Source organism: Frankliniella occidentalis, unplaced genomic scaffold, assembly GCF_000697945.3.
Source record: "Frankliniella occidentalis isolate FOCC.00 unplaced genomic scaffold, Focc_3.1 Scaffold26, whole genome shotgun sequence".
Taxonomy (NCBI): Eukaryota; Metazoa; Arthropoda; class Insecta; order Thysanoptera; family Thripidae; genus Frankliniella; species Frankliniella occidentalis.
In genome coordinates this window covers 778,106-789,906 of record NW_026267156.1, presented here as the reverse complement: position 1 = coordinate 789,906, position 11,801 = coordinate 778,106, and the positions used below count along the sequence as shown (strand labels likewise).

At 43.1% G+C, this 11,801-nt stretch overlaps 1 protein-coding gene across 5 annotated transcripts; it reads left to right on the top strand.

The window, feature by feature from the left end:
• Positions 1–47: 47 nt before the first annotated feature.
• On the top strand, positions 48–9,386 carry LOC113203035 (bromodomain adjacent to zinc finger domain protein 1A). Of its 5 annotated transcripts, XM_052265384.1 has the most exons (19): positions 48–236; positions 417–635; positions 1,327–1,465; positions 1,551–1,693; positions 1,770–1,853; positions 1,938–2,145; positions 2,268–3,105; positions 3,557–3,749; positions 3,826–3,941; positions 4,036–4,189; positions 4,269–5,770; positions 5,846–5,985; positions 6,069–6,205; positions 6,277–6,455; positions 6,772–6,882; positions 7,184–7,345; positions 7,910–8,076; positions 8,156–8,319; positions 8,399–9,386. In XM_052265384.1, the coding sequence occupies exons 2-19, from the start codon at positions 523–525 to the stop codon at positions 8,511–8,513; spliced, it is 4,665 nt and encodes a 1,554-aa protein (XP_052121344.1). In that variant the 5' UTR covers positions 48–236; positions 417–522; the 3' UTR covers positions 8,514–9,386. The 5 variants fall into 5 exon arrangements, with proteins under 5 accessions (XP_052121344.1, XP_052121343.1, XP_052121345.1 ...); XM_052265383.1 differs by having other exon boundaries at positions 48–635; XM_052265385.1 differs by having other exon boundaries at positions 49–635; positions 7,202–7,345.
• The last annotated feature ends 2,415 nt before the right edge of the window (positions 9,387–11,801 follow it).

The window sequence follows — 11,801 nt, the reverse complement described above, 5'->3', positions numbered from 1 at the left end:
TCCAGTTAGGCAAATTTTCTGGAAATACGTGAAGAAGATATAAATATTGCCAAATATTAGTCTTGAACAAAAGTAATATCAGTTACGGATCAAAGTGAATATACTGATACATTTTTCAAAGAGTGAATTAAGTAGTTATACTGCCTGTTCCGCTTATTTGGTGCAGGAACGTACCCGGTAGCGCGCTAGCGCGCTGTGCGCGCATCCATTTCACCCATTCCATCTTCCATTGTCAGGTGTGAAAGTGTACCGACGATACCGTTGTTTAATCTGACATTAGTAATTGCATTATCAATTAGTTGTGCAACTATTTATCGCACCCATATTATTGACGGTTTACGGGAAAATCATGGGAACATTCCACTGTGTTTATCGTCTGCTTGTGTCTGCTATGTGACGCGGATTGTGTGCTGAAGGTGTGCGGCAAATTCATCGGGGTCCTCCTGGTCCAAGCTCGCGGACCTTAACCAGCGTAAAGACGTTGACTTATTCCCTCCAAAAGTTTATTTGCGGAGCTTCATCATGCCTTTGCTGGACAAAAAGCCCTTCGAGAGGAAGAAGCCTCCACCAGATTTGCACAGCTCTGACGAAGTATTCTACTGTCCGCTTACTAAGGAAATATTTCGAGATTACGAGTAAGTGAAGTTTGGTTGTGTCCGGGTTGTCAAGATCTGAACTCGTAGTCGGCTCACTTGAGTTCGTCTTTCCGATGCCCAACATGACAAAGATATTACCCCTCACCTTTGTAACCGGCGTCATCTCGTTCATTGTATAACATTATTTGTTTACATTCCCCCTACTGACCTGCAATTTTCTGGCATTCTATGTAATTGGCACTTAAGAAGTTAACTAGCTGTTTGGCTTTGGCTTTGCAACCAGGTGCCTTTAATCTAGGCCAACACTGATAGTTGTGAATGCTCAAATACTCTAATTGATCATCTCATTCTCTACAAATTTATGTCAATACATCAGATTTCACTTATAAACTAGTTGATCATGTCTATGTAGAGTGGATTGGACCCCAAACCTCTACAGTGCTCCTCTCACATAGCATCTCTTACCTAACCTTGAAAACATGAAGGTGGAGAGGAGTCATCAAAGGGTTAAACCGTGTGTGGTTTATCAAATTTGTAGCTTGGGATCTTTTTTCACAATTTTTGCTCATCAACCTATTCACTGTTTTTGTTTTTCACACACACCACCTTTTTTGGGGGAAAAAATAATTCTAATTTTATTTTTGATAGCTGATAGCCATATTCAGTGTACATTTCGTGGGCTGATGGTGTGTAACTGCCTAATTATCATATTTTTTTATTTTTGTTTCAGGGAGTATTGCGAGAGAATTATATTATGCAATTCCCTTGTATGGCAATGTTCATTAACTGGACGTCCCCAACTAACTTTTGAAGAAGCATTAAAATCAGAGCAAAATGCTAAGCAAAATCTCAAAGATTTTCCTATGGAGGTAAGAAACTGAAACTAGTGTATTATTTTAAATGTAGAGATAAGAGCTCCTCACAAGCATTTTATTAATTGGCTTTAATTTTTAGCTCAAGGTACCAGTTCTTTACCTAGCTTCTAAGACCCATCGCACAGGCATACTTGATCTGGTTGAAGACATTTACATCTATGTCAGAGACCGCTACTTTGTTGGAGAAACAGTAGAAGTTTGTCTGACAGAAGGAGGCCCTTGGTTAGTGTATTTAATTCTATTTGTTCACTCTACTCTCTTGTCTAAGAATCAAGAATTCTATGATTATTTTTTATAGGACGGATGCCTATGTTGTTCATGTCACCGAGCCAACAGCTGAACAATTAGCTAACCAAGACCCAAATAAACCTAGTGAAGTAAAGTAAGTGTCCTTTCTACTGGCAAAAAATTGTAGCCTCTATCAACTGTTCTGGTGTGTAACTTAAATTGCTCTTTTGTACCTTAGGGATCCTCAACGACAATTTCAACCTCCACCCTCTCTGTTTCGTTATGAGGTTGAACTATCAGACAGAACTGCTGAGGATATCAGTGAGATGCACACATTGCCAGCATCTCAAGTGCGGCGAAGACCACGCATGTATTCTCGAGACCGCAATAGGCTCTTTCTCAAACAGTTTTTGGAGATGGACAAAGATGGCATCTTGAGAATAAAGGTTAGACTGTTTTATAGTATACTTCTATAACTAGGAATAAGCACAATTATCCACCTAAAATGCCGAAATTAACATTCTTGAAACAAGTGTTGAGCTTACAGCTTATTCTTTTGCTCTTTCAGGAAAGTGAATTAAACAAATACAAAATTCATCAGTATAAGTTTGATCAGATCTTTGCTGGCAAAGACCCTGTGTTTCCATCATCAAGCAGAGCTGTCAAAAGACAGCTGCAGCAACAATTACTGTTAACAAAAAGTCCCAAACGAAAGTACACTAAGCGGGCAAAACCTGATACTGGTACTCCTCCTCAAGGTAAAAAGTCCAGACAAGAAACAATGCAAAAATATATAACTATGACGAAGAAATCGCCCAATGGTACATCAAATGGTGAAAAACGCGGATCGCTTTCACCTCAAAAGACAGCTGCTCAGAAACTTAAAGACAAATATGGCAAGGCTGCCTTGACAGGTAAAGTAAGAAAAAGACGAAAGTTTGAGAATCCTCAAGAACGGGAACAACTGAAAATTAAAGCTATTGAGGACAAAAAGAAAAGACGTGAAGAATTGTTGAAAGCTCGAGCTGCTAACCGTGAAAAGAAACTGGAGTTGGCTAAATTTATTCGTGAATGGAATAGGCAAAGGGAAGACCTGGAATGTGAAGACCTGAAAATTCTACCAGAACCTACACCTGTGCACACCAAAATACCTAACAGATATTTTGGAGACATGTTGATGGTAATGGAATTCCTCCATTCATTCTCTGAGACCTTAAAAGTAAAAGATTTCTTCCCCAATGGTGTGCCTTTGGAGCTTCTAGAGAGAGCTTTAGTTGAGCCAGAGGTCACAGGACCACTGAACGATTTGCTGCAACTGCTGTTATCTGCACTGTTTGAAATGCAAGAGGATGAGGCAGATGCTTTGGAGGATGCTAATCCTGCTGATCTAACAGAACCTGTTGCTGGTAAGTACCCATGTCTAATGGCACAGTTCTTGGTAATTGGGATTGTTTTAATCACTAATTAGTTCTTGTTAATTCAAGCCCCAGAGATAATGATTATTTGTAACAAATTTTTTTCTGCGGTTCTATGTCATTTGTATGATTTTTATTGCAAAAGATTGCAAATGTAGCTATTCCCATCGAAAAAAAAAAAATTACAGATGTTGGGCGTCCGTAGTGTAAATTTTTAGTGGATCTTGATGTACTGACCGTATTAGGCACTGTTTAATAGAGCTATTAATACTGTTCTAGCTTACATAAAAAAATTCTGCTTACTAGTCGACTTTTCAAAAACCCGCTTATTTAGTCCTCAACCGGGGGGGGGGGGGATACGACGATTTCCTGGTTAACGATCTGGACTCGTGGTGCCTGCTGAATCTCTTTAACGGTAATTGATTGTATTTTATCTATGCAGGGAACCTGGATGAAGGTGACATTGCCACAACTGAAGCCTTAAGGATAGCTTCAGCAGCATCTGCCTGGAGTCAAACTTTTCAAGGAAAACCTCTTAGCAAAGTAGAACTGGACTCTGTAGTACTTACAGAGGTTCTGAGACTACATCTCCTTCAGTCTGGCAACCGTGCAGGCGATATCAGCTCCGAGTGGAGGTCAGCTACTCACTCTTATTACCTTTGGTTTAGGGAATATTTGAATTGTCTTCATTTTATCCTCCGATTATTCCAGATACCGAGAGCGAGGTGGCTATACAACTAGGGATGACCCTGGATTGGTGTGGAAAATGGAGAATATGAATATTCTGAAGTCTCTGAGTACTACAAGTATTTATGAGCTTCCTGCAGGTAAATTGTAGCATGCTGAAAGAATCACTCCCAGGTACTTAAATCCATGCCTATTTCACCACTTTTCTTTCATATTTTTTCTTCTATTTTTCAGAGGACAAACTTTCAATTTTGACTTGCCTAATAAACCAAATTATGACATATGTTGCAATGAGAGATGTTATTGAAGAACGAATGGAGAAAACCAAGCAAGTGCGTACTGAGTTGCATTTTGCTGATAGAGAGATAAGCAAGAAAGAGAGAGAAATGTAAGGCAATTTCCCCTTTACTGTTATTTTCCTTTGACAATTTTCTTGTTTTGTTCTAATTTTATGATTCACACTCCAGGATTGAACAAGGTCGCAAGAAGAGGAAGAAGCATAATGCTACTGAACCAGAGGAGCCTAAAGTTGAGGGTGAGAATGAAGAAAGTGAGGAAGAAGAAGAAAGTGCAGAACAAAAGGCAGCTCGCCTTGCTCAAGAGAAAAAGAATAATAGTGAAAAACAGCGTGAAATTCAGAAACGGCGAAATCAACTGATGGATGAGATGATGGGGCATACCAACCTTCCTGTAGGTTCTGACAGAGCTCACCGACGGTTTTGGCTGTTTGCCTCTTTGCCTGGGCTCTTTGTTGAACATGATGAGAGGTTTGCAGGTTCATGTCTAAGTAAACCTACTCCTCACAATTTGGAACTAACAAAAATGGAAGATACTCTGTCATATGTATGCAAGTTATTTGAAGAAGAGCGTAATGGTGGAAGTGACAAGGAAAATGATTTTGATGCTGAGAGTGTACCAGTCCCTCCAATGGGAAGCCCTAGCAAAAAGCTGCTATCTGAGAAAAACCAGAAGGCTGCAGGAAGCCCAATGAAATCTCCTTCACAACAAGTTCAGCAAGCAGATGATGAGTCCAAAGTGTCTGCCAATCATACTGCACTTTTAACCTGCAATGCTGACCCAAGTACATGTCCTGTGCATGCAACCAAAGTTGAGCGCACTACCTGGGCATTTTATCTAAGAGATCAATTAGATGACTTAATTGAGAGACTTAGCACCAGGGGTTATAGAGAAAGTGAGCTGCGCACAATGTTGATACAGGGTAAAGATCGAGTAAACCATAGCTTAGAAAATTGTCCAATTTCCAAATTAAACCCAGGTTTAACTGAAATTGAAGTTGAAGTGAGGAAGTCTCAACGCAATAAGGAAAGCAACCTCTACAAAGACACACTATTAGGTCATGACGCTGGAACTCCTCTGGAGGACATTCTTGAGTTAACATTAAGAGATTTAATTCTGGAAATGGAAGAAAAGATACGGATTGGTGGATTAGGGTCACTTAAAGTAAAAAATAGACAATCCTGGCGTGATGCTCTGACAACTCGTAGCTATAACAAAGAGTGTGACAAACTTGTCTGGCCTGGTGTGAAAGATGAATCTGATGCATTTAGCACCTCAATTGTAGACAAAATTAAATCCGAGCATCTCAGTAGACCTGGAACTCCTGACTCCACTGCTAGCAGTAGTCGGGACAGGGACCCATCGTGTTATGCAAGGTTGGCATGGGAAGTAGCAAATATGGGTAGTTTTGACATCAAACCTGCACATGATTGTGTCAGAGATTTGGCTTGTGCAATTCTGCAAGTATCACAGGGAATCGATGAGCGCTATCTGAAGAAACCACTTGGTCTTGATGACAAGGAAAAATCCAAAGAAAAACAAAAGAAAAACAGCGAGGAAAAAGAAGAGACAGAGAAAGAAAAGGATGGTTTGACAACTCTTCAAAAGTGGCAGGTTTCACTAATGGCCTCAACTAGTTTTTCTCAACTTTTCCTTCACCTGTCTACCTTAGGTATAGTAAATGCTCTTTTGACATCCTGTGTGGTAATTGTGGAAATTTTATTTAACATTTCCTTCAAATTTACAGATTCAAGTATTCAGTGGTCTAAATCTGCCCTCAATGCCAATTGTAGATTGTGTCGCAGAAGGGGAGACCCAGATCAAATGCTTCTGTGTGATGGATGTAACAAAGGCCACCACATGTATTGCCTTAAACCGAAGCTTCATGTGAGTGTGATTAGCTTAAAATTAAAATGATCACTTCTATGTTTTAACTGGTCAATAATGAAGTTAACTGAACTTTCTTACAGAATGTACCAAAAGGTGATTGGTTCTGCCCTACTTGTAAGCCAAAGGAGAAAAAAACACCTGCCAAAAAAGCAAGAAAAGTATTTTATGACGATGATGAGGATGACAATTTGGACAACATCATGGAGTCAGATGCCCAGTAAGTAGCCGATAAGTTGTGTAAAAATTGGCTGCGTTGTATTATAAAGCTAATTTTGTTTTTATTATCAGCGTCGAAGATAATAAAGAGCCATGCAAATCATGTGGGAAGGATGGTTCTGAACTACAGTGTGAGAAATGTAACAAATGTTTCCATTTGTCTTGTGCTGAGCCTCGGATGAGAAAAGCACCACGAGGGAAGTGGACATGCGAGAAATGTAAAATCAGGACATCAAATAGACATAAAGCAGGCAAGTATTTCACTGATTGTTGAGTGTAATCTCATTAATGTTTTGCAATGTTTAGAGTAGAACCATCATGTATTAAGAGAAGGAATACAATATGTCCCTCTAATGTAGCTAGTGAATTCTATCTTAAGGGAGCTGGTGGTTGCAGCATGATTCTATCACTCTTTTTCTATCTTAATGTGTGCAAACTTGCCTGCATGTAGAGGGTTGTTACTCAAGGGTTTAATACTGAATGGGAAATATTTGTCATAATATTGGGGGAACTGAGTTCAGAGTGCACCACATTTTTCTGTGTAGTTAAAGCAAGTTGTGCTGACAGGTGAAACCTCACCCGGAGATCGCACCATTATCAGTCGCAGGCGATGTGCGGCAAAAGCGATAGATAACATCTCGCGTTTTGCCAAGCAACTTCGCAGCTCCCATGGTGATGGTTAGTACTGGTAGTTGGCTGTATTTGGCATTTATATACCTACAGGGATGTTAACTGTGATTCATTGGTTTATCATTCTTAGTATAATGTCTCAATTATTGCTCGGGATGAGAAGTTCTATTACCTTCCAAACTTACTTTTAGGTCTAACGCAAAATCATTTCACACGGACATTTTGGATTTTTAATCAAGTCAAATTAGTTTTTCCAATATTGACCACTCAGCACCTCTAAGATATTTCTAGCTCTTAAATTTATCAGGCTATGTACTCGCTTAGTACTTGCTGCCTCTGTACTTACAAGGGTTGTTGCGGGGTACAGATGACGACAAAGTGGATCCTGGTCAGGAAGTGGAAAGTGAGGAAAATGAGGACCGACAACTGCACTCCCGCAGGCGATGTGCCATGAAGGCTGTCGCCAACATCTCTAATTATGCCAAACAACTGCGGAATCAAAGTTATGATGGTTTGTAATTTTAACATTCTAGTTGGCCTTAGTTGCATGTGTTAGCCATTTTAGGGAAACAAACATACAAGGAATAATTTCTGTTTTTGGAAAATGAAAGTTGAGAGCTATTAATCAGATTTTATTTTCGGGATTCATTGGGATATTTAGGGCACATATAGGTTAACATTGCACTTTTTCTTATAATCCAACTGTATTTAAGAAAAATTATTTTTTTGTTTTATCTGTTTTCTCTTATCTGTACAGTTCATCAAACTAATGTGCCCTGCTTTGTAGTTTTGAAACCTTTCTTGACATCTGTCTGCTTTTAGTATAATTGTGATTGTGCATGTTCATAACTCTGTTAAAAAAAAATGCTGTTGAAAAGTTTTAACTCACCCCATTTCTTGTGTGTGTCAAGTTTTATGTTTATAGAAATTCTTTGATTTTTTAAGAACTTGCATCTGTCATCAATTTCACAACAGCCAAGCTTTCTAACTATTCTTTAATTTATGTCACTTCTTAGGATTTAGGGAATATCTTCTCGGTGTAAGTAAACAAATTAAACGCACTTTGATTTTGCAGAAGCAACTAATGATGAATCATCGGTATCTCGAAGACGCTCCCGTCGTTCATTAGATGTAAACGATGATGACTTACCTCTGGATAATGCTGCTCTACAAGAGTTGTTGGAGGACATTATCCGTCACAAAGATGCCTGGGCTTTTATCCGCCCTGTTCAGAAATCAGAGGTAGTTACACCAACTGCAAGTATTTGTTGTATAAGCTCTAATTAGCCTGCTCTAATTAAATTATCTACCCCCCTTTAAGGTTCCTGACTACCACACAATCATCAAGAGGCCAATGGATTTTGGAACTATTAAACACAAATTAAATTTATTGGAATATCGGAACACAAGCGAGGTCCTTGCTGATGCTCTCCTTGTTTTTGAGAACTGTGACATGTATAATCAAGCTGACTCAGAAGTGTACAAGTAAGCTACCCTTACCAAATCATACTATTTGCAAAAATTATTCATTTGTGCCACACTCATTTCTTGTTGTATGTTGCAGATCTGGTGTTCGCTTGCGTAAACTCTTTGACAAGAAATGCAGAGAGAAAAATTTGAGGTTTAGGGAAGAAGACGTGAAAAGCCCTGAAGCAAAGAAGAAAAAGACAAGCCCCTAGTGTCTTAATTAGTTAAATTTTCCACATAGCTCTCTTTTTGTATCTCATGTCCTCATAAGAACATCTTCAACTCATTCCATCAGGATTGTGGTGTGATAGATCAATTTCGACTGTGTGTGTATATAGATATTTGTAATGTGTGTGTATGTGTGCCTTTGTGTAAAGTTCATGGCAATTTGGAATATGAAATACTCATCACCCCTCTTTTTTTTAATATTTAATTTAGTGTTTACTTAAGATGCATTCTTATTCTTAAAAGGAAAAGTATGTATGTAGGCTTGCCCAGTGAGTGTACTTAAACAGAAAATAATAGTTTCTCTGGTTTCTGAAGGAATATAAGCAAACGTACTCAATGTATATTGCCTTATTCCACATGTATAGTTGCCAATTGCCCAAATATGATTTTAAATTATTAGTAGACTTCCCCGAAGTCCAGTTGGTTGGATGATGACTTGACTCCATCAATTTCTATAGTCAGATTATAAACTTTGAAATTTATAGCCTTTTGGTGTTGCAATTTTAGTTCTGAATCTGCTTTCTTTTTGAACGGTGCTTTTTATCTAATTTTTGTTACTAACATTGAACGAATGAACTGTATAAAAACCAGTGTTAACCATTAGTACCTTAAAATATTTTATGATTAATTCTAATTCATCATGGATTTCAGTTCTTTACGAACAGTGTTTGCCTAATGTACCAGTGTGTAATATTGGTCCTATTTATTCCTTATTTTCCTGTATATCAATCTAGGTGAATAATTGTATTATTTTTGACACTTTTCCTTTCATTATTTAATTTGTAGTTTTATTGTTGCGAAACATAACTGTGTTCGCTGTCTCTCAACAAACCAATTAAAGTACAAAAGAGTCTAAATGTGGCATCTTCTGATTTCCCTCTATATTACTATACGAGGGTGGCCTTGGAGGTGGTGATGGTGTGCGGGGACCACTCCAGAGCACTAGCAAACCTAGCGCGGCCGCTGCAAAACTAAAACTCAACTAGTAACTCTGCTGCGCCCATTGGTGTATTACTATCAGTACAGGGTGGCCCACGGGCCCCTGACCATTCTGTTGTTACTTTTACGCGAGGCTTCTCCATGACACCCAGCCAATCACACGGACAGGCATGGAGGCATCCTGAACACTGCTTTCGGCGCACCACTTTGAAAATTAGGTGTGCGCAATTCAAAAGGTCAAGATAAAGTCGTAAAGTTATTTGAGAAGTCAAATAATAAGTCACACAAGTCATAACAAGCGCGAGTGCAATACCCGCCTGTAAGAAGGCAAAATAAACGTGATTTACGGGCAAGTCCTAGATACACGCCTATGTTCAGATAGGACTCTTAAAAACTAAGAGATCAGAACAAAGTACAACATAGTCAAGAGGAAATTGAAGAAGAATCGGTGTACAACGCTCAGAATCGCAGTGGTGTTTACCCCTCGCTGCCGACTCACGCTGTGACCTCCATCCAAGGTAACGCCCGCCAGGTCCTGGGTAGGCAACGCGGCACGCTCGGCAGCGTCGGCATTGCCTACCTCACCTCGGGAGGCAGGCCGCTCCACGCTACCCCAGACAGGTGCATTCGTGGGTCTGTGTCTGTTTTGCCTACCCAGTTGGCAACAGCGCCCAATCGCCTGCAAGGGACGGGACCCTGCACAACCGCAGGATGTCGTCCACCGTCATCGGAGGGGAGCTGCTGCTTCTGCTGCTGTTGCTGCTTCTGCAGCTACCTCCGCCGCAGCCTAAAAGCAAGACGCTGTGCGACGTACGCACCTCATCTCGTAAACACTTGATGAGTGAGCCGAGGGGGCGGGGGGCGGCGCGGCGGCGGCCAGGGCGGCTGGAGTATATTAATAAAGGGATCCGGGGAAGGGGTGCGAGGGGCGGGGTGCTAATGGACACCCGTGTGTCTACAGCGCTTTCCTCTCCGTGCGGGCCGGAGCCCTCCCCCGCCTACACCGCCGTGGAGTGCCCCACTTCGGCCTCTACCCGGCCCGGGCACCGGGCACCTGCTCCCCAAGCCTGCCAGCGTGTCGTGTCCTCTCCCTGCCCGTGTAGGGCGCGATGCGGGTAGAAAAGGAAGCACGTAGAAGCTGGCCGGGAGAGGCAGGGGCAGCAGCCGACTCTACTCTGGCGCTGCCGCTGGCGGACGCAGAGAGGAGCTCGAGCCATTCCGGGCCGGAGCTGTTGTAACGGCGGTTGCCTGCAAATTGGATTGTGTAGCGCGCGACCTGAGGTGGTTGCGGTGGCGGGCGTGGCGGGACGTGGGTGGGGTGGGGTGGGGGCTCGGCGGGGTTTGACCTCAGGGGTCTTGGGATCCTCGGGGCCGGCGCGACCTCGAGGGGCTCAGAACGCTACCCCTGCCCTTCCTTTCACCCCCCACCCCTCCCCCCCTCAGCCCGCACGGCTGTCCCTTTACTTTACAGTCCGCAGCCCCCCGCCGGTCGGTGTATACGATCGGCCACATCCCGAGTGTAGTGTGACTGGCCGACGCGACTGCATTGACACCCAGTCGAGTCAACAAACGACGAATTTACCTCCCCCTTTGTACGGTATGAAAAGCCCTTTGTTGTCTCTCCCTCTCACCCGCACTCTTTTCCCGCTCTCTCTTTTTACACAGCACCACCAATCTGGCGCACCTGTGCCGAGCGTGGCCGGGGAGGGCCCCGCGCTCACCCGCCCGCCCCCGCACCCCCCGGCCCGCGCGGCCAACGGCAACACTTGTTCACGGGGCGCACAATCTGCTCAATAATAAATGACACGGGTTCGGGACAGAGCGGGGATGGGCAAAAAAAAAAAAAAAAAAAGAGGAAAGAAAGGAGAGAGAGAGGGGGGGGAGGGGGGATGGAAACGCGCATGAATCAGACCGTACCGTGAGCCGCCTGCAGGTGGGCTAGGCCCCTCGGCCAGGCCGCCGCGCCCGTTAGCCCAACAACCAGCACACCCCCCGGATGCGAGAGCGAATACGCGGGGGGAATCATCGTCCTAGTCGAACGCAACGGCGGCCGGCGGCACCCCGCCCACACCGAGAAGGACGGCGCCGACGGGCCGGGCACCCAGGCACCTCCGCCACGAAGCAGCACAGCCAGCTCCTTCTCCTCCCAGCGCACCGCCGCCGCCCCCTCCCCTCTCGCTCTGTCTCTGTCCGAGGCCACCTTTCTGTCCGAAGCGTCGGGCCGCAGGGCACCCCCACCTTTACTCCCTGGCCAGCACAAACGGCATTAGCGCAACCACCCTTCCATTTGTTGCTGCTCTCGGAAGATGGATGGTGGCCGCCCCGCCCCGCCC

What these genes read in the sequence shown, in the direction of transcription:
- LOC113203035 (XM_052265384.1), top strand. Translation starts at nt 523, where the DNA reads ATGCCTTTGCTGGACAAAAAGCCCTTCGAGAGGAAGAAGCCTCCACCA. An exon ending in CCTTCACCTGTCTACCTTAG is followed by an intron (nt 5,771 to 5,845) that starts GTATAGTAAATG and finishes TCAAATTTACAG; the next exon opens with ATTCAAGTATTCAGTGGTCT. An exon ending in GCGGAATCAAAGTTATGATG is followed by an intron (nt 7,346 to 7,909) that starts GTTTGTAATTTT and finishes TTGATTTTGCAG; the next exon opens with AAGCAACTAATGATGAATCA.